This window comes from Chaetodon auriga, chromosome 18 (assembly GCF_051107435.1).
Source record: "Chaetodon auriga isolate fChaAug3 chromosome 18, fChaAug3.hap1, whole genome shotgun sequence".
NCBI lineage: Eukaryota > Metazoa > Chordata > Actinopteri > Chaetodontiformes > Chaetodontidae > Chaetodon > Chaetodon auriga.
This window is the reverse complement of record NC_135091.1, coordinates 4,034,457-4,058,955: the sequence shown is the minus strand read 5'-3', so window position 1 is coordinate 4,058,955 and position 24,499 is coordinate 4,034,457. Positions and strand designations below refer to the sequence as shown.

At 46.8% G+C, this 24,499-nt stretch overlaps 1 protein-coding gene across 1 annotated transcript; it reads right to left on the bottom strand.

The window, feature by feature from the left end:
• Window positions 1–111: 111 nt before the first annotated feature.
• On the bottom strand, window positions 112–24,018 carry tiam2b (TIAM Rac1 associated GEF 2b). The gene is made up of 25 exons (XM_076756507.1): window positions 23,911–24,018; window positions 23,682–23,812; window positions 20,664–20,838; window positions 18,274–19,461; window positions 17,089–17,554; window positions 16,660–16,835; window positions 14,815–15,039; window positions 12,616–12,801; window positions 12,391–12,519; window positions 8,950–9,015; window positions 8,684–8,762; window positions 8,483–8,572; window positions 8,039–8,275; window positions 7,412–7,488; window positions 5,020–5,208; window positions 4,690–4,758; window positions 4,486–4,611; window positions 4,279–4,387; window positions 3,952–4,131; window positions 3,709–3,827; window positions 3,452–3,560; window positions 3,306–3,364; window positions 2,870–2,960; window positions 2,531–2,618; window positions 112–2,399 (listed from the first exon to the last, which is right to left on the bottom strand). The coding sequence occupies exons 4-25, from the start codon at window positions 19,453–19,455 to the stop codon at window positions 1,847–1,849; spliced, it is 4,605 nt and encodes a 1,534-aa protein (XP_076612622.1). The 5' UTR covers window positions 19,456–19,461; window positions 20,664–20,838; window positions 23,682–23,812; window positions 23,911–24,018; the 3' UTR covers window positions 112–1,846.
• Window positions 24,019–24,499: the final 481 nt, after the last annotated feature.

Here is a 24,499-nt window from a genome sequence, read left to right as displayed (position 1 = left end):
CGTCTATGTCCCCACAACAACATGAGTAAAACACACTCACACCCACACACATATACACACAAAGGAGAAAAGGTAAAGGAGGACAGTTAAAGTTGAGAACAGCTAACATCCTTAAATTAAATACTTTGCCATTTATTATATTTTAACAGCATCAAGTCATTAAAAAGATGTACACAAATATTAAAGAAAATAAATTACCAAACGCTTTAACAGTTCATAAAAATAACTTGAAAAACGAAACGCTGCCTCAGTCACAAAACTGAAATACACAAAACAAACAAATATATAAATACAAGTTTCAACCTGGTTGTTATACAAAGGCTTTGATCCAATCCAGCAGCTCCAGACCTTTCACCCAAACTGCTTTTGTCAAGAAAACATCTGTTAAACAGAAAACTACACCTGAAGGATAAACTGTACATAAAAAATATTTACATACATTTTACAACAGAGGATGCTAAAAAAATAATGAGTTCAGGCAGCGGAGTGCAACAAAACCATGACAACAAGAGTCCAACATTCACTGATGTTTCAGATCATGAGACGGAGAAAGAAGAGCCCAGATCCAGATTTCTGTGTTTTGAAGCTTTTTGAGGTCACTCGTACTCGTAAAAAATCCACTGCGTTTTTCCAAAAACACGAAGAGAAACTCACAGACTTCTGTCAGATTCCTTCATCGCTCTTCATCATTAAATCCTCTTCAGCGTTCTTGGAAAAGTTCCTGAAAGTGTTTTGGAGGTTTCCGGTTGATCGGCCCTGTCGGTGGAAGCATCACGTCTGCTGGGTTTGATCGGTTTGGTCCTGAACGTTGCAGCATTCTGCTCACACAGTTTAGAGCCACTGTGAGGAAATAAAAGCTGGACATGAAAAGAAAAGATGGTGGAAAAATCTCAATATTATGAGACAAAGAAAAGTAACTAACCCTAACCCTGCCGGCCTGCACCGTTGCCCAATCCTCCATGCATCTTTGAACATTACATTTGGCCAGACTTTTAAGTATTTTTTAAGGATCAAAGATCCATTTTTATCCCACAAATAAAAAGGGTCCCAATATCCCTTGGATCCCCATAGCCCCTGAGAGCCGTGCCCCTCGCAGTGCTCCCCCAAGAGCACTGCGCTTTCACCCAAACCTAACCCTCGGTTTTAAAAAAACTGGCTTGGGAATAAAGTTGTACTTTAAGAAAAACAAATATTTCAATGTGTTTTGAGAGAAAAGGTTTCAATTCTATGAGCAAAAAAAGGGAAAATTTTAGGAATTAAGCTATAATTTTGTAAGAAAAGGCCACAAAAGTCAAAATCTTTCAAGATTTCTTGAGAATAAAAGTCACAATTTTAAAAGTAAATGTCATGATATTTGAAAAATAAACTACATTTTTTGAGAAGAATTCTGTATTGTGGACAGACTGAACTCATCTATTACTATGAGGAAGCATTAAAATAACATCATAATATGTTTTCTTTTTGTAAAATGATACTTTTACGTTTTTCATTAACGTTTGAATTGTTTTAACTTTATTCTGAAAAGACTTTTTTTCCTCACAGCGACTCTTAACACTTGTGGCTTCATGTCACATCTTCATAAATTCATGAAGTGTCACAGCTGATTGGACTTCCTCTTCTGGGAAAACGTTATCCAATCAGATGTTGTCCAAAGGTTGTGCTGTCCGCAGACGTCCGTGATGTCTAAGAGACGAAGGTTTGTCCATCAGTCAGCAGTGTGTCTCTGCTCGACATGTGTTGATATGTGATGACCAACGTGAAGGTCTGAGAACTTCCAGCTCATCAAATTCCAGTTTCTGGAGTTTAGTTTTACTCTCCTGTAGGTCTCCGTCTTAGCATGCTAGCTTTAGCCCTGTAGCGTGGGCACAGCAGCCTTCTGCATCCCGAGCACAGACTCGTAAAAACAGTCCTCGTTAATCATGGAGGTCATGCTCTGAACACTGAAGTCTCTCTCCAGCAGGTCCAGCATTTCTCCTGCGGGAACTCGACGCAGACTGGAGCTCCGTCTTTTCTCCTCTGTCCTCCGATCCTTGCCGGGAGAAGCTGCCGCTCCTCGCTCGGCCTCCTCCTCAGTGAAGTTCAGCCTCTGCAGCTGCGCCTCCAGCTCGCTGGTCAGGGAGCAGAGTCTGGTCCTCTTCCCTGCAGAGTCGGAGGCGGCGTGGCTGGGCAGCAGAGGCTCCGAGCAGGTCTCTCCCAGGATGAAGCTGCCGTCAGGTCTGCAGCTCTCCTCCGGCTGACGATGACTCTGGCTGTCGGAGCGAGATTGCTGCTGCCTCCTCCTCCAGGAGCTGCTCCTCTCTGCTGTCGACAGCCTTGTCCTCCTCAGGGAGCCGACGGGCGCTCTGTCTCTGAGGAGGGAGCGCAGAGCTTGCAGCACGCTGGCCCTCGTCTCCAAACCACTGAAACACAGCATGAAGCTCAGATCAGAGAACACATGCAAACACAGTATACACACAATTTTTATACACACAATGAAGTAAAGTGACACAAACAGGGAAACAGATATACGCATCAGGCTGGATGTTTCTACCTGCTGCAGAGCTGAAACACCGTCTCCGGTCGTCCCTCCACCTCCGACCTGCTGTGGACCAGCTCCCAAACGCACGGGTTCTCTGAGCCTGAGGACACCAGATCTTTTACTGAAGTACAAGTACTAATACCAAAGTGTAGAAACACTCTGTAACAAGCAGGAGTCCTGCATTCAGAATTAGTCAAGATACAGAAGTATTAGCATCAAAGCACACTTAAAAGTATCAAAAGTAAAAGTACTCGTTATGCAGATTGGCTCCTTTTAAAATGATATATAATGTCCTCACAACTTTACATGAAGTTGGAGCTAATAGGTAGCAGCTTGTGATTGGTCACTCACCTGTGATGTTGGTCGCTCTGACTTGAAGCGCTGAAACTGGGATTAACCAGCGGAACCTGAAGGGGTCCAGCTCCGCTGAGCGAGAGCCCGTCTGTCCGAAGAAGAACACATATTATAAATCACAGATATGACACAGTTACTGTTTACTGTGTGACTTCAGGGTTTAAACTGCAGGTGGAGTAAAGCTGTCATCAGATGGTTAAGCAGCTGTGATGCATTCAAGAACACAACGATATCCAAGAACTGGTGGTCTGGTGGTGACCAAATGGAGAACATCAACACCTTGGACTTTACTCTGGAATTTCAGTTCAGCAGCTGAATCTGAACTCTCTGACAGAGTGTCCTTGAACGCACCACAGGGAGTTTTAAAAACCGTCCCTGCTTGGACCGATTACCCAGCTGCAGGGTCAAAGCAGAGAGGACGAAGGAGACTTACCATCCTCTTCTTCAGCTTGGTGCTGTCACGGTAAACCAGGATGACGGCCCGTTTGAACACTGAAGGATGAAAAACAAAGTTACTCACGACGTTCACACACTCGGACCAGGTGTGGTCCAGAAGGATCGGACTGTTTCTGTACCCACCGAACAGCGTGAGCTCCGGTTCTTTCCTCAGTCGTCCCAGACAGGGCAGCGGGTTCAGCCAAACCACCGACGAATGGACCAGAAACTCCCCCATCGAGATCTCCGTCACCTGAAGGGGGGGCAGGGGTTACTTTCATTCAATGCTAAATCAGCAAGTTGATTAAAAGCTCCACAATAATTTTCACATTTTAGGCATTTGGCTGATCCTCTGACAGCGTTCAGTCCAGGGATCGTTGAGTGTGTGTGTGTGTTTATACCTGTTTGTGAGGTCCGCTCTGCTCTGCGGCCAGCTGGTCGAACACGGAGCCGTAATCCTCGTAGATCTTCTGCATCTCATTGATGTGACTCGCCACCTTCTCCATCGCCCTCAGCGCCTCTGTGTGGACAACACGGGAATGACAGGTGTTGAGGAAACGCTCGTCTTCATGCAGGTGTGTGTCTGCTGTAGCTGTCAGGTGTGTGTGTGTGTGTGTGTGTGTGTGTGTGTGTGTGCGTTGTACCTGTCAGGTGTGTGTGTTCGGGGCTCTCGGGGTCAGTCAGAGACACCAGCTCTCTGAGCAGCAGTGGATACTTCAGGACTCTCTGAACAGGTTTGATCAGGTATGACTCCAGAGAGGACGAGTGCTGATTGGTCGGGTTCCTCGCCTCCAGGAAGTGCTTGAAGGCACCGTCTGTCTTGGCTGTAAGCATGACATCATCGTTTATTGACACCTGACAGTCATCCTTCACAAACTTCACCAAACTGTTTCAGGTTCATAACAAACAGAGTGAATGGAGACTTTAAATGGAGGATGTGGTTCTGTGCCGTGCGGCGGATCAAACGTCACCTCTCTCCAGGACTTTCTGGACTTTGATGTGGTTTGCACAGAAGCCGCTGTAGTGCTTGAAGTGGTCGGCGTAGTAGAGAAAAGATCCTCCCAACGACAAGAGGAGTTTCTGAGAGCAAAGACAGAGACGCTTAAGAACAAACCTAACAGCCCATTTAATCCACCAAAACAACCAAAATATGCCTGAAAATGATGTTGAATCTTTACCTTGAACTGCCCAGGTGTTTCCAGGTTGCTGAAGTTTGGACAGGAGGCGATTCGCTCCTCCAGCGTTTGAAGAAAAACTCTCTGGAAGTCCAACATCTCGGGCAGACAGCCGAACAACGCCTCCATCTGAGGGACAGACGCTGCAGTCAGAGACAGCAACAACAGCCTGACGTCTCATCACTTTAAAGGCTTTTCTGTCTTTACCTCTTCTTTACTGAGGAAGGTCTCCCTCTGCAGAGGAGTCAGGTAGATGTCAAACAGACAGACCAGATCCTGACAGAGACACGAGTTTAAGTTTAGAGCTCCTTCAAACACAGAAGCTTCACTGAAGGCAAAGAAAAGCATTTATTCACACAGCAGAGAGGAAAAACACGTCATTAAAAACAGCTTCAATCTATACTGTGTTATAAAGAATTCACTGAAGACAGTGGTGGTGCTCAAAGAAGTACTTGCAGTAATAATAGCAATAGTAGTATTATAAATTGTAGTATGATAATACTACAAGTAGTATACTACCACTGCAGTAGTACTGACCTTGACGTAGGACTTCTCGGTGTCGACTAGTTCCTGGATGACTTTGCGCAGACGCTGACACACGCTCAGGTGGGCGGGGCTCGCCGGCTGCAGGCTGACCTCTCTGCTGTACGGGTTCCTGGGAACATCGGCCTCCGCTGCTCGGCCTTCTGGGAAGGTCTGGTACAGAGAGTAGACCCGGTCCACGTTCTGACAGGGGGGACAGAATAAAACCATGGTCCAGCAGCTGCGACAGCTTTCATTTCATTCACTCTGCTCATCGTTCAGTTCACTCTGGGTATGAGCATCAGGACACAGAAACCTCTTAGTGCAGCGCTCTCAGTTTGACCCTGCAGGAGAACGAGGTTTTAACCAACCAGCCGCCTCGTTCGTCATCATAATCTGTGCTGCCAGACTCCAATAAACTGCTGACAGTCTGAGAAAATCAGAGCTTCGGTGTGTGAGTCCTCCTGCAGCCGCACAGCTTTTAATACCACACATTTACAGCACTTTAACTTCTTTGAGGAATGAATCTGACTCATTCACTTTTAGGCTCAGCGATCCCAGACCAGATCAACACAGAGCGAGGAAACACCTCCAACCACGACCGCTGTTTACAAGCAGAGAGGAAACAATCCAACAAGCAGCTCAGCAGGAAACATCACTGAGACTCCAGAGAAACGAGAGAAATGTTTCCTCACACTGTTGCTGCAGGAGCTCATGAAGCGGAGCAGGAAACACAGATTTTGCTGCAGGAAGGACGGCTGGACAGCCTCCACTGCTCTGGTTCTAGTCTGTCCTCCACATGCTGACCCTGCTGCAGGGATTCAGACTCCAGAGCAGCAGTGAGGTCCAGCACTGATGCCTGCTTTGTGCACAGGTGAGTGCCATGTTGACAATAAAAGGATCACATGGCTTCGATGTTTTTACACCTGTTCTGTTGTCGATACAGACTGGAATGCTGGAAGAAAAAAAAAATGTCGTCCTCACACACACAAGCACACACACATACACAGACATCTGCAGTTTTAACTAATTCAACGTGAAGTCCTCTGTGAGGAGGGTGAAGGAAGGTTGATCACATGACAAACAAACACCAGCGACCTGCAGCACCGCTCTGACTCTGTGTGTTTACCAGCAGCATGAGGCCGTCGTTGGGCCGCTGGCAGCTCAGGCAGCAGGTCGCCTCGTCCAGCAGCCCCACCAGCCGCTCCGCCAGGCCGACACCGGGAACCACCTCTCCTCCCTCCTCCTCCTCCTCCTCCAGCATCTCCTCGTCCTCCTCTGGCGGCAGCACCCAGCACAGAGCGCCCATGGTCAGAGAGCAGGATGCGGGGGAAGCCTCGGCCGGGGTCAGAGGTCGCCTCCGGGGGCCGTTACTGCCACCGCCGCAACCAGAGGAGGAGCCGGTGAGGAACAACATCTACGAGTTCTCTCTGGTTCTAATGGACGCCATTAATCCCCTCAGGTCAGACTTTACAAGCAAACACTGCCGGGGCTGTAAGCCTGGATTAGCCGCCTGATCAGAGGTCATGTGACACAGAAGATGTCTCAGCTTCAGGAAGCACTGGAGGATTGTGGGAAAAGATTTCAGCAGGTGGGTTCATTGAAGAATACACAGACGGTGACAACTCCAGTGAAACGCATCAGGACACGTTCACATCGTTCCTCTCATCAAACGGAAGTTTTTACATTTTACACTTAAAAGACATCAAAGTAAGAAACCTCGCTTGATTTAAATGAACTAAATGCTAATAAGAATTCAAAGTGTCTTGCTTTTAGGTCGTCTGCACCATCAAAGAGCTGCACCTCCTCCCCCCTCTGTGACCTTTGCCACATCTTTCAGCGTCTCAGGTGCGACTCCTTCATCCAAACAAAGCATTAAGCATCATTAAGGCTGTTTCAGTCCGTCCACCTGAACAACACGAAGAGAGTTTAAGCTCCTCTTTATCCGCTTTTCAGTTCACACACAACAAAGCTGCATCACAGCCAGCGTCTGGCAGAGAAAGTCAGAAGTTTTCCTCGACACTGAAACACCAAGCTGGAGTTTTAAGAGTCCAGAGGGAGGTGATTACACACCTGCACCAATAAAAACACCAGAAGAACAACTTAAGCTAAAACAACAGCAGCTGACGTAGCATTAGCGAGCGAACATTCATCCTCAAATACAAACACGTGAATGAATCACTTTAATAAACTTTCTAAACACCCACCCACAGCGACCACTGACTGATCAGAGATCAGACAGGTGCTACAACAGCTCTGAAACTTTGCTGTACTGAGATCAGGTCGATGTCCGAGCCGCCCACGAGGGCTGAGGTGACTAAATGTGAAAGAGGCCTGAATGGTTTCTCATTGCCTTTAATAACTCAGAGTGTTTTAAGGCCAGAAACACTGAATGACTGAATCTAACCTGTTTCTGTTGCTCGACGTCCTCACACGGTTTCCAGGCAAAGACAGGAAGCAGGGCGCCGTCTGGAGCTGAAGAATCTGCGAAACCGAGACCAGGTCCTGATCAGGTTTTAAAAATGTAAAGATGGTGAGGATAGAAGTGATCCAGCTGTCCTTCCTGAGCTCTCAGACGGTCTCAGGAGATGAAATCAACAATCAGTGCATGAATCTCTTTTAAAGGTGCAGGTCTTTCACTTCATTATTGATCAGTATTGGTCCTAAACCTAATACTAAAGCCTGACATTGAACCATCTGACAGAGAAATTCTGCCTTTTCCCAGAATTCCCTGGGGATGAGGCCTCTGCACTGCCTTATTCTAACCGTATCTGACTGGGCATCGACCTGCCTTCAGAATAAAAGCCTTTAATTTAAAAGCAAAAGCTCCTCAGGGAGCTGCAGTTGCCTTCGGGCCTGCGGGGGAACTGAGGCCTTTGTGTTAATCACTGGTCGGTTCAGGAGTCGTGTTGACAGATAACAGTTGAGCTGAAGCTGAAGACGTCTGCTGCTCATCAGACTTCTCTGTATGACGCAGATCAACATTTCACACGCTGTGTTTAATGCAACTGATAACATATGCTTGTTTAGAAACCTGAATTGGTGCTTGTGGTGCCGGGCGTCCAGGCCTGGAGGACCGGAGGGGCCGGGGGCTGGCAGGGGTCACCGTGGTCGGGCTGGACGGCGGCGGGTTCGGCCGGTTCGGGGGACTCGTCTCTCCTGAGCAGCAGCTGCAACTTCTGGTGGCTGAAGAGACTCTGCATCAGGTCCAGGTCCAGTCCGGACACCGCGGCCCCGTTCACAGCCAGGACCTCGTCTCCTGCCCTGAGGCCTGATGGGAAACGGGGACAAACGCAGGATTTAAGTCTCAAGGTGATGAAACAGGAAGTGACTGTCTGAGTCTTTCTCTTTCGGCTGCAGTCTTGGCTGCCCTCTGCTGTCAGATGAGTAGAATTCAAGCACTAGGGTTACAGTAGTATTAGTACTGTATACGATGGCTGTCTGTGAGACAGCAGATAAAACTATTGAGCTGCTGAACCTTCTCTGGCTGACAGTCCCAGCGGGTCGACCTCGCTGACGTAGACGTGACTTCTGCCCGCTCCGTCCAAGTGACCCGTCACCGCAAAGCCTGCACGAGTAGAAAAGGAAACGGGTTTTAGATCTATGCTTCAGTCTAATAAGCTCGTTCTGAAGCCCTAAAACCTCTGCTGTGAGGTGACGTGTGCCGTTATTTGCTCACCAAAGTCTTTGGCAGAGTTGAGCCGGCAGATGTTGAGAGTGAAAACATCGAGGGCCGAAGGCCGCAGCTCATCGCTCACCTGAACAACAACAATTCATGTTCATTTAAACGTGTTTTTAATCCAACAGTCAGAATAAGCAGATATTTACAAAACTCACAAGCAAATGGCCACATTTCTGTTTTATTCATGTTTTACACACAGTCCCGACTGTTTCTCCGCATTGTGTGAATTTGTACAGTGAGATAAATGAAGTCAGTGAACGCACCTGCAGAGCTGCAGCAAATCCTGCAGGGGGCGTCACCTCCCTGTGATTGGACACAGAGTCCAGTCTCTGGAGGAGGAAACACACAAACACACACACACACACACACACACACACACACACACACACACACACACACACAAAGTCTGATTACAGTTTGTCCAATTTTAAGTTAAAAAGTTACAAACTTTTTTAGATTATTTATTTGCACAAATAATGACATGAAAAAAAAACATGATGCATTGATTTAAAATCAATCAGGAAATCAATTTATCGATGAGGAGAAACACATGAACCGATGCATTAAAACACAGAAACTAAACAAAAATGAGCCAAAAAAGAATTAAAAATGAAGACTTTACAGCTGTTTCTGCCTGTGACAAATACTGGTTTGTGATTGGCTGAGGAGGAGGGGAGCGAAGGAGAGGAGGAGATATGACGAGTGTGAAGAGGAGATGAAAACCAATTACAGATGAAACAGCAGCAGGACACAGAGGAGATGGACGAGGAGGCGTCATGTTGAGAGGAAGACGAAGGAGGAAGAAAGGAAGGAGGTTAAAAGAGGAGCAGGGGAGTGGGAGACAGGAGGTGGAGGTCATGTGGAGAGCAGAGGAGGTGGGGGAGTCATTTTCTGCCACTACAGAAGGATTAACACTGAGGGACAAAGGAATTCTGGGCAATAAAAGGTTCTCAGACCTTTTAATCCTCCTCCTCCCTCCTCCTCTCCTCCCTCCCTCTTCCTCCCTCTTCCTCCCTCTTCCTCCTCCTGTGTCTACAGATCAGCAATCCGCAATGAAACAGCTGTCTGAATGAGGACAGCCTCCCCTCTTCTTCTCCTCTCTTCTCACATCCTCTCTTTGTTCTCCTCCTCGGGGGGTTAAAGGGCGACAGGTGGCAGCAGACAATGTTACTAAATACACTAAATGTCCAAAAGTGTGTGGACGCCGCGCCGTCAGACATGTTGGTCCCACTTTGTATCAACAGTTTCAGTTTGTTTCAGCAATCAATCGAAATTTTATGAGAAAATGTTACAATTTTACAATATTTTGTTCTGAAAATAACTTTTCTCGTAATATCGTGACTTATTTCTCCGTACTTTGAAAAGTCCGCTGGGAAAAAAATACGTGTTTCTGAGACTTTGAGAAGTCAAAATCGAGAAGAAAAATGATTTTAATGTCATGAGACGAGTCAGTGAATCCATTTGTAATCATTTCAGTTATTTTTCAAGCAAAAAATAAATAAATAAATAATGGTTTCATCTTTTCAAATGAGAGAATTTGCTGCTTTTATTTGACTCATATGAAAGCAAATTGAATATCTCTCACACACACACACACACACACACACACACACACACACACATACAGAGTCAGTGAAGTCATGACTCAGGACAAAGCTAAAAATAGTCCCTCACAGCTTAAATTTAAACTTAATTAAAAACGATCTGTTGAGGAAAGAAGAAGAACTGATACTAAATTCTGTTCCGGATCAAAACCAAAATTAGCCCCAGAGAATCATGGGAAAAAAATGAGGGGGTTGAGCTGTGCTGAAATTACAGGTTTGTGAAGTCAGAGCAGTAATCAGAGCGGAGGAGCTGCAGTCAGTCTGGAGTCTGAGGACCACCGACAGTCAGTAAACACATCGTCGACGCGCCGAGTCAAAATCGTGACTCAACCAAACTCCTTATAAGGAAACAGCCTTCAGTTCCTGCTTCACATCTTGTTTGTGTTACATGTGACTTACGCTTCGTTTCATTACGTCTCATATTTTTCCATCTAGTTGGACTGAATCTGTTTTTTTTTTGTGAAATATTATTTCCATGTGTGAAACATCCAAAAACTTCAAATCTCTGCGTCTGTATCATGTGAATTTATCATGTGAAATATTCTCAAGCCACAACGTAAATTTCACATCGTTCTACATTATTTACTCAATACGCTCATTCCATTAACATTTCACACGATCAAAATTCACTGAATCTCTGAATGGATTCAAATGAATTTTCAGGGGATGTTTCACTTCATTTCCCATGATTCTCCTCTGTCATGGACTGCTGGTGCTTTGAAAGGTGGCATGAATATTATCAGACTCATCTCAGGAGTCATTACAGCTACAAACTTGCTAAACTGGATGAGCTGCGAGGATAAATGTGTTTGGATAAAGTTAAACGTCTACGGTGGAGTCTGGATGCCCAACGAGCAGCTTTGACAGACCACATGACAGAAAGGCTCCACTCAAGACTGACAGACCCAAACCTGGAAAACCAGCTGCGAGCAGCATCATCACAGTCCCAGCCGTCGCACCGAAGGTTAGTGTGATACATGTGCTCGGTGATTTACTGCGGCCCTCGAAGGATGTTATAATAGGAAAAAGGTTTCCCAGCGCTGCTCTAGGGTTTTCTAACATTAGTCACCATAAGCTCCCGGTCACAGCAGACGGCTTAAAGCTGCAGCTTCTGTCCCGAACGGAGGTAAGATGTGTTTTATTACTTCTTTTTTTTCGTTAATCATCTTCCCTTTAAATCTTGTCGTGATAAATTCAGAGGAGTGGTGACGCTTCCTCAACAGCAACACTTCTTCTCGCTCTGTACGTTGTGTTCTGATGAACTGTGAGAGCATCACCATTAAAAAGAGCACCGAAAGGAGCTAAAAATAGATGAATGGTGCTGCTGGACTCTCAGTGAGTCACATGATGGCGCCGGCTGGTAAACTTGACTGAACACTAACATTTATCCAGGACGGATTCTTGAGGACAAAAGCTCTTTTATTGACAGTCAACCCATTGTCAGACTTTTCTGGAAGGGATTAACCTTTTCACAGTAACAGTCTCCTCCGCCCCCCCTGGACGTGGTGGCGAGGCGGGGGCGGCGGTTCTGAGTCTGCTGACTGTGTGGGCCTACTTGCCGGACAAAACCAGCTGTTTGTCTCCTGCAGAGACGGCGCTGCAATTAACTCCACATGTCCTTCAGAGATCAGACCGTCTCAGCGGGTCTGCACAGAGACCTCATCTGATCTGATCTGAGAGCAGATCCATAAAACCCTGAGCCAGATCCAGCTGACGGCGTCAAAGCGAGTCAGAGGCAGGGAGATACAGGTCTCGCTTGAGGGCAGGAAGAGGTTTTGTTTCAGTTTCTTCACCCGTCAGATAAAACTGCGTTCACGCTGAGAGGACACGTGTAGTGAGGTGTCCCCAGCATCTGTCCGGCAAAACATGGAGCCAAAATAAACCTTCAGCTGCACAGAGATTTATCTCCTCTGGACTCTAAATCCCAGACTCTCTAAATCCTAAAATAGCTCGCTGTTTATCAAAAGGGGGCCCTAAGGAGCTGAGGATGATGGGAACTTCAGCTGGCTGGTGATCCACAGCTGAAGCGCCGCTATTCAGAGATAAAGACGCACCGAAATCACCGTGGTGTCGTTTCACCCTGTCGGTGCAGTGTATTACCTGGGATGTGCAGTGTCTGTTCAGTCCATCAAGAGCCTTCAGAGAGGAGAGCAGCCCCCTCCTCTTGTGGTTTCCTCCTGACAGAGTCCGACGCCGACGCCTCAACGTCACCTCATCTCGACTGCACACCTGAGGAGAGACGACGGGTCCGACATGAGAGATTCTGTCTGAGAACGACTCGAACAGCAGGTGGAGGCTGTGTTTTCACCTGGTGGCAGCTCTTACCAGGGCGTGGAAGGACGACACAGAGAAGACTCCCAGGCGTCCCAGCATGCTCTTGGAGGGCCGGCTGGCCACGGCGAGGAGGCTCTTGGGATTTGGGAGCTCGCTGCCCTGCAGGCTGGACAGGTAGCACCTCAGCCGGAACAGATCCAGGTTCAGTTTCTCCAGGTTCTGCTCCCACTGCTGGATCTGAACACAGCAACGCACAGCAGGGTCACAAACAGAAATACTGTACATGGTCATTTATCATATATCACTGAAGCAGCCTCCATCCCGGGACCCTGATCCATGTAGTCAATGCAACAAAAACAACTTCTGACACCTGACGAGACCACCGCTGCTGGAGAGAGCATTTGAACCTGTCAAGCTGTCAATCTTCTATAACTTTCCATCATTTTCCAACTCTGTTCAGTAAAATTGGGGCTTTCCTCTGTTTTCCAGCCTCTCTTCTGTCTCTCCCCTCAGTTCGTCCTCCCCGTCCTCCCTCTCATCCAGAGTAAATGTGTAATTGAATGTCGAGCAGTGAGATTAGCCTTTAATCTCCAGTCAGAGGACCTCTGAGTTAAAACAGCAGAGCTGGGATCAGTTTCACGGTTCACAGAAAGAGATTAACCAGCTGCTAAATGACACATACAATGTGGACTTCGTCTGTCTTCACATCTGCGGTAATTTAGTTCTACATTTCATCGCGTTGCTTTAATTTAACCATCAAACACGACTCAGCTGCTTATCAGAAAGTGCGATTTCAAAAATAAAATAGACATTTAAACCCTGCTTTGCAATCCCTACTAATGCTAATACTACAAATACCCTCTACTCAGACTATTAATGGTCCCAGTGGTCTGTAAAGAGCCGCAGTGAAATGGGAACTTCCAGGTTCTGTTCCACAAATCTCATTTAAAATCCCATTTACATGTGTATCCATGCTAACTAAACATGCAGCACTGAGCTAACATGCTTTATTGGCCTCCATGTCATTTTGTATAAGCTGTAGCTGTTTTTCTGTTTGAGAAGTCTGAGACGTCTCGTGGACATGGCTAACAGCTAATTAGCATAAAATAAATCTGATAACTGGTCTGCTCGAGTTTAGGAAATCAGCTAGCTACGTTATGCGAGCAGCTAACACTATATTAAACAGTGTTTCAGCAATACAAATGCTAAGGACACACACATACTGTTGGTCACAGTGGACTGTTTGTCAGTTGCTAACTGTGACCTCTATGCTAGCAAAGTTCTGGGCTGAAGGGCTTTGCAATGTTTACATCAATTTCCATTTATCTGATAGGACTGAAGGGCAGAGGTTTGTAGGGGCTCATTCAGAAGCTTGGATGGGTCAGCTCGCTGTCCGGACAGACTGACGGCCACCATGGTACTGAGGTCGATCCTCCTGTGTAAACGACGGGCTGTGATTTTAAAAGTGACCGTTGAGCTGATCAAATCTCACTTGTCTGCTGTGTTTTTTCTCACCCAGGTTTGTCTGGTGAGCCGGCGGTTTTTATGCCGCTGTCACCACCTCAGCATTTGGTTCATGATGTCACTCTCAGCAGCCTCGTCTGGCTCTATCGTTAGCGGGAAACCGTTTGTTGTTTCAGGCTGCCGGTAACAGCCCAAAACATCTGGAACAGATATTAAAGTCGACTCCGTGTGAGATTGAGCTCGGACATTTTTCTGCTCTGCAGCTGCCAGAACATCCTCAGCAGCGTTTGTTATGTAAAGACTTCTACCGTTACACGCAGAGAGTTCCCTCTGGCTCTCACAGCTGCCAGCAGGACGCTAACAGCTTCATAAGATCCCTCATCACGGCCGGTTTTTCTTTCAGTTTTGTTGGTGTTAACACTTTCACCTGAGCTCAGGGTCTCCACGGTCTGTCCCACCTTCACTGGGTCTCAACATGGAAAACCTTTTCCTCACACAGCACAGTTTCCATTTGAAAAATGGGCTCTTCAGCTTTTATGAAGAAGCTAAATCTTATTCTATAAAAGAGAGATATTCTATGAACGAGAGAAAAGAAGAAAGCTTTAAACAGCTGTTCTCAGAGCAGCTCTGTCTGTGCACTCTGTACCCACTGAAACTCAAAGACAACTGAACCTGTGACCCTTTGATCACATCAAGCTGCCGAAACATCTCAGAGGATCTAACGTTCGCTAACGACCTTAATGGGCCAATTTGACTTAACTGCCTCCACGCCGATCTCACACTGACCTGGCTCTCCACGGCCTTCCTGTTCTTCTGCTCCTTGATGACGGACAGCTGCAGCTCGGCCATCTTCCTCATCTTCCCGTCCATGTCGATCTTGTGCAGCAGCGAGCGGCTCTGGCAGCGGAGGAGACGCAGCGTGTCCTCCTTCCCCTGACGCTTCGCCAGCAGCGAGGCGCTCGCAGAGTGGATCGCCGTCACCCAGTTCTCCAGGTCGGTCTGGTTGGTGGCCTGGATGGGACGAGGACAGATGTTCAGATGAGACTAGATGTCCATTCTGTAAGTCTCGCAGGTCTCTGAATGCTTGAGGCCAAATCCTTTAAATCCACAGACCTAACAGTGAAACATTCAAGCTGCTTGTCCATGCAAGGCCTCATCCAGCACATAGCCACCTCCCTTACAAATGTATTTCATTTATTCAGTCGTCCATTATATTTTCTGTACTTCTATAAATCCAACATGAAGGTCTGAATGCTGTGTCCTTCCCTCTCTCTTGCCAGCTATAAAAGTCTCTTTGGGAAACAGCAAAACCTGTATTTATTTCTTTATTTGGCTTAAAAGGAGTCACATCTAAATAAACTGAATTTAAAAATCCTGAACTTTTACCTTCTTTACTCTCTACCAGGTGTTGATGATTAATGAGAATTTAACGATAGGAAACCATTAAATGACGTCTGGGCTGAAAACACGAGATCCTAAAGAGCAGAAAGCAGCGGGTTTTAGACTTTCAGCGTATCCTGATGGCCTGAATGCAATGCTTCTGAGGCTTTAAGTGTTAAAGTTTTCTGGACACAGAAGTGGTCAAATGGAGAACAGTAGCTCTCATTTCGTGACACTAACAGGTGTTTTTCTTTGGGAGCATTAAGCAGCTCGTTGCCGGGGTCGTTGTCGTAAAGAGGAGCATTTGTTGCAGTAATTAGCCGGGTGTCGTGACTCCCATTAGAGGGCTTTCACCCTCCTCCACGCTCCATCGTCAGCTCCTTTCAGCTCCTGACAAAAGCTCCTCGACACCTCGGAGCGGCTCACCCCCTCCTCCTCATCACAGTGAGGCCTCAGACCAGTTGATGGACTGCAGTGTGATTTGTATGTCTGCACACACACTCTACAGCTGTGAAGAGTGAGAGTTACTCTGGGAATAAGAAAGTGCTTTCTGAGCTCGTAAAAAGCGTGAAGAAGAAGATAAATGTTCGGGCTCAGGTCAACAGCGCTGACTGCCAGCAAGCACACAGGAAGTGTGTTGCAGCTATTTTCAGGCCTTCTGTGATCTCTGCTTTTTGCTGTTTGTAATATTGGTAATCCAAAAAATCATCTGGTTTGGAGTTTGAAGGAGAAGCTAAATGCTTAAAATGTAAATACACACGACTGTCTGCTGAACCAGATTTCTCCAGGAATTAGACAGAGACAGAGATGGGTAACTTTGTCTCCTGAGCAGTTATTCTTTGTTAGGCTCAGACTGCCATCCGCATTTATCTTGGATTTCAGCCATCAGCCGTCAGTGTCAGTGGTGTAAAGCTGGCAGCAGCACAGTCACCGCCAAACACAACAGATGCAAGGAAGATCCTGAAATGTGCTCAGGCTCTGTGCATGTTTGTGGTGACGCTGGTGGTTCTGTGCTGGAGAGAAACCGTAAACCTCCACAACACTACGTCCCGTTCGTTCACACTGATCTGGGACTGAAATGACAGAGTACGATGGGAAGAGAAACGAAGCCAGCAATCAAAAGTCAGACAGTCGAGAGAAAACTGAGGGTTCAAATTTAGAAAGAACGGGACAAGAACTTCCTGGATAACTGCTGCAGGTTTAAATCTGATTCTGGCTGCTTGTGAATGATGACGTGTGATCCACCCTCACCTGGAACAGGTAGACGTCTCCGTGCGAGTTGCTCAGGCAGAAGACGTGCTCCTTCTTGGGGTGTTCGGGGACGGCCTGGACGATGCTGTCGTCGGCCAGCAGGGCGTAACGAGGAGAAAGCTCCTGCTCAGCGCTGATGTTCTTCCCATAAGTCTCGTAAAACAGCAGAGTGCAACCTGAGGGGAAAGAATCGTCAATTATTTCAGCTAAAACGATCGATTATTTCTGCGGCACTCGGGTCAAAAGTCTCGGCACTTGTGGAAAAAGCGCTCGTGGTGCTGCTAGAGGTGAGACTGTGTCATGCTAGTAGCAGCTAATGTAGCCTTTAGCCTGCTGCAGAGACGAGGAGCAGCTTCAGGTCTGGGAAGCTCACTTCTTTCTAAGTATTTTCCTCAGATGTATTTGTGCTCCGGGCAGGAGGGGACGTACCTTTCAGTGTGACCCAGTAGTGTTTCCACTTGCGGCGAGCCACCAGCTCCAGCTTCCTGTCCTTGCTGACGGTGAGGAGAGCTTTGAAGGAGAGCCATCCGGCCCTTCGCACCACACCCTGCTCCTTCTCAAACAGGACATCCAGCTGCTTGCCTCCTCCCACCTCCACCTCCCCATCCATCTCGTCCTCCCCCTCGTCTTCCTCTTCCTCTTCATCCCCCTCGGACGGCTCGGTCCGTTCGGCCGTGCTGCTGCAGCCCGTTTCCAGCTCCTGCATGAAGTTCTTGTAGACGTTCTGCCGCTGAATGTCGCTGCTCTGGTTCAGGTTCAGGCTCCTGGAGGAGCCACAGTGGACTGCTGGGAACTGGTTCTGGCTGTGGTTCAGAGTGTGGAGAGGGTTGGAGGACCACAGTGTGCTGCACCCGACCAGCCCGGAGTCCAGCCCGGTATCGCTGCCGTACGGCTCCTGTGGATGAATCAGACATTTGATCTGGTTTTTAATCTCTTCCATTTAATATTAATTAACAAAGTTGACAAACTCCCAAAAATCTGTCAGTTAAAGGTTAAAGTTAAAGGAATGACAAAGAGGAAATAGTGTTGTTGTAATTCCTCCTATGGCCACCAGAGGGACATAAAACTCACATTTATGTTGCCCTTTAACACAAAAATTAAAAGTCTGATAATTTTCTACATTCTTCTTATTTTCATTGTATTTATGGACATTCATATGTTTTGGTCCTTCAATGCAGCAAGTTAGGAAATATGTTCAGAGACTAATTCTAAGCTCTCATATTGTTTAGGATAAACAAAGTGGACGTTTAGCTGGGATGTATGACGTAGTCAAATCAGATTAGGTCAACATTGCAAGTGCCACAAAAACTGAACTGCTGAAAAGGAAAATAGAAAATCTTAAAAGTAAAATTTGAATAGATTTTTTTATGGAAAAAGGAAAACGAAAACACATCAAAGACTAATGCTGCATATCAGACACAATTACTGGTGCCACTGTTACTATTATAGAAACAAGGATATGGAAGAAAAAACAAATCAAAGCCTTTAATTAGATGAAAAGCACGTTAAATGATAAATATTTAGCTTTTAAGTCTTCCGTACGTGTAAAACTCCCACTGACTTCCTCTTACACAACGTTTCCATTTTTAAAATGCTGGTTCTGTTGCGTCTTACCTGGATCCTCCTCTTCTTCCTGCTCAGACTTCCTGTCCAGTCGCTGAGTCGTCGGATTCGGCTCTTCAGGAAGTCTTTACGGTTGTTTCCGCAGGTGGAGATGGTGTTAACAAGTTCGGCCCTGCGACAGGGCAGCGTCAGGGAGGAGTAACGCTGTTCCATGCCTCCTCCTGACCCCTCCTCCTCCTGGATGACATCATCCAGGAGCGCTGTGGAAGAGATGGTGGTCCTCTGCTGCTGCAGGGAGGCGTCTGGTGTGATGGGGAAGGCTGGCAGCGTGTTGTGGCTGGAGTAAACGTTGTCCAGTGAGGTGGTGGAAGGTGAAACCAGGCTGAAGTCTCGCAGGTCAGACTGCAGGATCACCGAGTCCCCGATGCCGCTGTCCTCCGTCCGACCGGAGGAGCAGGTGTTGTAGCCTGCGGCGGAGGTGAACTCGCCGGTCTCCGTGGTGGGGAAGAGGAGGCTGGAGTTAAATCCAGGAGAAATGTCCACCTGGGCTGAGAAGAAGGTGTTGTACCCGCTGCTGGTGGTGGCGGTCTCCTCTGTGCGGGTGGAGGAGTAGGTGGTGTAGCCGCTGCTGTTGGCCACGCTCTCCCCGCAAACGAACACGTTGTCAGAAAGCTCGCCGCCGGTCCCCCACGGCGAGTCGTACCAGGAGCCGTCGGAGCTGAGAGAGCTACCCTTGCTGGTGCGGAGGGAGGGTTCGGCAACCGGGGCAGCAGTGGTGGCGGCGGGGAGGCCGGCCAGCCCCTGTGGCTCCCTGGGGCCGACCCTGGCGTTGGTGAACTCCACCCTCATGCTGCCATCTTTGCTGAGCAGCACCTTCGGGCTACCGCCGCTCTCCAGGGATGCCCGCTCACCACAAATCCCATTACTCCTGCCGCCATTCTCCAAGTAACCAAACTGTTTCCTGCAGCCTCCCTGCGCCCGCTCCCCTCTGATGTACCTCTGAGGAGATCCTGCTCCCAGCTTGGAGCCTCCTCTGGCTGCTTTGGGTGCATGTTCATAATGCCAGGAGGTGTACGGCGGGCCAGCGCCCCTCCCCCGGCTCCTGCCGCCTCCCTGACTGCTCCTCCACCAGCTGCGAGCTGACGGCACCTCCTCCCTCCTGGAGGAGAACCTGAGCGCACAGGAGGACTTGGCAGGAGAGACGAAGCTGCTGTGACTGTCTGTGTTTCCCATCGTAACCTGGAGGAGCATCAAGGAGGATGACATCATCAACATGAGACAGACGGAGGAGATAAATCACCTCAAAACTACAAACGCTGCTGTTTGTCTGCCAGTAAAAGTGAGCTCAGACTTCAAAGAGATATTTCTATTCACAGTGACATTCACTTAGATTTGTGCTGAACACATTTGGAAAAAATAGATTTATTATTATCACTTTTTAACCTTTTTCATTCCAGCAAAGAAACACAAAGCTGCTCCAACTGCCGTAGTGTTTCCTTCACTTCTGCATCATGTGATACGACTGCGTCCATTGCGAACTACGATCACTACCAGTAACACGACCAGCACTACTGATTCTTCTTCTTCTTTTAGCTTAAAGCAGCTTTTCACAAGTAAAACTACTGACTGGAAAGACGATGTGGAGGATTAAATCACAACAGCCACTGAGCCCTCATGTCCACAGATCCATCTATGACAACTGAGCAAGCTCGATCCGATGATGAAGACCATGTGGTGTTTGATTCTGGAAAAAGCTCGTACAGTGCGTGGACCTTGAGCTGAGGTCGCATGCTGCTGTTCTCAAGAGCTTAGCCACAAGAGAGCAGCAAAAACAAGATTTTAAGATCAAATCAAGCTGCTCATTAATTGAATGAAAATAAATCAACTGATGTTTGCTCAGTTTGTGGTCCAGCCTCGACTACTGCGCCAACATCGCAGCAAAAACATCCATTACTGCTGCTCTCATCATTATTACTGCATTGTTATTGATTATTATTCACTTGTAGCTGTGAAGCACTCTGTCCCATGTCTGTGAAAAGGCAGAATACTTACAGCTGTTACCCACCGCTGCTGCTGCTGCTGCCATCACTACATCTACCATCGGTGCTACAACCTCTCCATCTATGTCTGCTGCTGCTCCCATGAACCAGACCTGCTCGTGCATTCTTTATTTTAATCAAAACTTCTTCTCTGAACAGCCAGTGTCAGCTCTCTGATACATATAGTGGGTATTCAATGAAGCTGGATGACTGGCACAATATGAAAATCAACATTATTCTAGGTTTTGCTCATTTCCAGAGCACCTTTGCAAACAGTGAAAATAAAAGTTATTACAGCTAAAAGCGGCAACAAAGAGCTATCAACAGGTGAAGAACTACAGAAGACTAATTTCTATAAATGAAGAAAAGCTCATAAAGTAGATAAAGAATGAAGAGTTTTACCGGTTTGGGGCGTTTTCGTCCTCAGAAACAGAAACTCAGCAGCTCCTTCATGCTCCGTCCTGCTGCCTCCTCTCTCTCTCTTTACTACTGAAGCTCGCTCTCCCACCTCCAGCTGCCCCCTCTCTCTCTCTGTGTTTGTCTATGTCTCTCGCCCTCTCTCTTCACACCGGCTCATCTGTTGGGGGAGAACAGAGGGAGGGAGGGGCTTCATGAGCTTCAGCACACAGACTTTGCTTTTGTATAAACCCCCCCTTCCACAGAAAGCTCTTCCATGACGTCTCCGCTTCTTAAACCAGACCTCACTCTGTCTTCTGTTTATTTTGGTTTGCAGGAATGTGAAGCAATTTTCTCCTCGTTTTCTCTCTTTCTGTTTCTTTTAAGTCGTTATTTTCATCGAGAGTCAATGTGGGCTGAGATCATCGGACAGCAGCTATTTTAAGAGCTTCATACAGAGACGACAAGTTTATTTTCATCATCGGTTAATGAGATGCTTAGAGCCCCTCCACACATGTATGAAGACACAGTTTACACAGAAAAAAAGGACAAACGGCACGTTAAAATCCTAAAAATGGTAAAATGGCTGAATTAATGAATCATGTCAAATGATTAATTCATTTAAGTTGTTGATAAATATTCAAGAAAGCAACTGAAATAAGCCAGCTGGACTTGATCGAAGCTGAACAGCGCATCAGACGTGTTCAGCTTTGGTGTTTCGTGACTTTCCTTTCAGCTGTGGAATACAATCGAAACTGCATCAAACATCATCACAAATAAAACGAAAGGCAGACGTCTTCCACAGAACGATAACGAGCTCTGGGCGCTCGTTTCCTGAGCGAGCTGGGGGAGGTCAAAGGTCACTGCCGACTTGAGCTTCAGTGTGTTCTAACAGCGAGCTCAGGCAGGGCGACGCCCATCCTGTCCCACAGGTCAGAGCCGAGGAGGAAGAAGGAGGGGGACAGCCGACGGCAACACAATGCACCGCTGCCCCCGAACGCATCACTGACCTTTGACCTCTCTTATTGAAACGAGGATGGGAAGAGCTGAGGAGAACCCTCGACAGCTGGAGCGCCCCGACGGAGGAGACGAGATCAAACCGGAGAACGAAATCAAATATTCACACTTCACATAATCTGCCCGAAATTCATGCACATTTTTTAGGTTAGTGAGAACTACAATCGACAGCCACAAACCAGCGGAAACTACACGTTTCAACCGTCTCCCACAGCAGATGAGAGAGGAATTCAGTCGATGAGTGCTAACGATGTAGCACTCTGTACGCTATGTGAGCAGTAATACACGAGGTGTGCTGGATGGAGGTGAACAATCAGCTGATGAAGTTTCTCCATGTGTCCTGATACACAAACAACAATAACAGGTACCAAAGGTAACAAGACAAGTTCATAAAGAGACGAGCAGGCCAATCAGGAGAGAAAACAATGAGTGTCGTCGGGTCAAAGGTCATGACTGGACTTCAACCCGGACGCCACTGAAACACCATGTGACCAGTGTTAGCTGAAAGCCTTGTATCTGCAAGATGTTTGCTCGTCCAAAGACAAAAACCAACAGCCTGTCGTCGGTTTAGTTTACATACTTGCCGTTTATTCACTGATTATGTGTTTATTTACCTTTAAGCAAAGTTAGACTCTTTCCCTAATGTTGAACCACAGACAGGAAGTGAACTCAGGACTCGCATCGAATTTTTAAAAGCTCCCAAAAAATGTTTCGACCTTCAACCTTCTTCTTCTTCTTCAGGCCTCAACCTGATCTGGAATAACATCCATAATCTCGTCCACGTCTGTTATTGGTTGTTATATTTTTGGGAGCTTCAGTCAAACTTCCATTTTCCTTTGAAATCATATCTAACCCATTTGTTTTCTAGATCTCCAAAGCTTTCATTGGTAGTTGGAACAAAATGAAAATAAGGAACCGTAAACGTAGAACCTGTTGAAGCAGAGTTCTCCAGTCAGCCGTGAAACTCTGCTGATTGATAACATAATCATTTGATGAACTCGTTATTGGAGGGAAGAATACTTTATCCAGTGAAAATATGAATGAAATCAGATTTTTGGGCCTTGAGGTTATGAAAACAGATTCACAGCATCAGGGTAAACTCTGCCCTCACCCGTCACCGCCTCCCCCTCCCCCCTCGGTCCTCCCCTCAGTGCTGGCTTGTGTCTTGGAGCTCAGATGCTCGGCTCTGAATGGAGAAAGTCTGCTGTCCACTTTTGTTGGCTCGTCCTATCGGCCATCTGCCGGCTCGCACGACGCGCCTCCACGGGCGACCCCTCCCATTCTTCACGAACAAAGACCCTCCTCGCCCCTCTCGCCCTCTCCCCCAGGCGGGCGTGAGGCCAACATATTGGAGGAATTCATCCGATTCGGATTGAAAAGAATCTGATTAATGTGCAGATTGAGCTGCTCTCGGTTTGCATGGAGGAATGCCACCTGTTCGCTGAGTGGACTTTATCATCTGAGGGTCGCGAGCAGACATTAAACCTAAAGACAGATTCTGAGAGGAAACCTCACGAATGTCTTTACGTGGCTAAAACAGTCAAGGTGACATCGCTGGTTTGACTGAGTTCAAACGCAGACGCGATGTTCACAGTGATGTTTTATACAACTTAAACAAGAGTGCAGCGTGACGCTTTCAAACAATACGACTGCAAAGAATCCAGAAATAAAGAAAACAACTATAAAAAACATGGCCACAATCAGATTTTTACACGTTCATGTCGGAAATCACAAAACGTGAAATAAGTAAGTGCTGTGCATCGGTGTCTGAACGGTCAGCTGACTAGAACGGCTAGCTGTGCTAATGCTAATGCTAGGTGAGAGAGCTTTATGATGAGAACTGGATTTATTGAGGAGAGTCAGTCTGCTGAATCACTGCAGACAAACGGTGATAATCACAGCTACAACAACGTGTTTGAAACACTCAAAATCATCAGTCAATGCCAAGAAATAACATAAAAATGTTAAAACTTTAAAACAGCTTGTCGAGTGATGGGTAAAACCTACTGAAAGAATCATTTGTTCAGCTGCTATTTTCTTCTTTTCTCAGTGTAATGAAGCTTTTGTCTTGAGCCTGAGAGGACGCAGGAAACAGGAAGTCCAGATCAGCAGTAAATAGCAGGAAACTGAAACACCTCCTGCAACAGCAGACACACAAACACTGCTGCCGTCACACACTGCCTTTACATTCAGATGATTATGTTTATTAATATGCTGTAGATCATTTTATACTTACACTGTGTTACCATCCTCTGGACCTTTTCACTGGATCCCATGTTAACTGTTCACAGTAGATTCATTTTCAGAGTTCAGAGACCAAGAGAACAGAGCTGCAAACAATGATTATTTCACTACTAATTCATCTGCTGATTATCATCCTAGTGAATCAACTAATGTTGATTTTATAAAACTAAATACTAAAAAAAAAGTCTGTCACAGTTTTGTTTTGTCCAAAAATGGTGACTTTTCTGACACCTCCTGCTTAAAACCCAAAAAGTCAGAAGGATCTTACTTTTTTTTTAACACAAGACAGCCAGTATGATGTACACCTTCGGGCGCCATGTTTGTTTACATTCTTTCCGAAGTTGGTTGCTAGCTCCTCCTTCCTGTTGACATCATGCAGGTGGTGAGTTCAGTTATCAGAACAGTTAACGATTGACAAACTGTTTGATCTCTAAAAGAGTTTGCTGGAGCGTCTCTGACAGTCTGAGCCACACTCAGTGTTTCTGAGTCTCCACTTCATGTTCCTTCGGATCAAATAGCTGCAGACGGTCCAGCAGGATGTGTTTTTGCCGTTACGATGTGCCAGAACGTTCCTCCATTTC

Bases quoted from the DNA above. Each gene is read 5' to 3' on its own strand.
- tiam2b (XM_076756507.1), bottom strand. From the start codon at position 19,455: ATGGGAAACACAGACAGTCACAGCAGCTTCGTCTCTCCTGCCAAGTCC. The intron at 12,520-12,615 runs GTAAGAGCTGCC...GTCTCTCCTCAG, and splicing joins TGTCGTCCTTCCACGCCCTG to GTGTGCAGTCGAGATGAGGT. The intron at 2,961-3,305 runs GTAAGTCTCCTT...TTCTTCGGACAG, and splicing joins CCAAGCTGAAGAAGAGGATG to ACGGGCTCTCGCTCAGCGGA.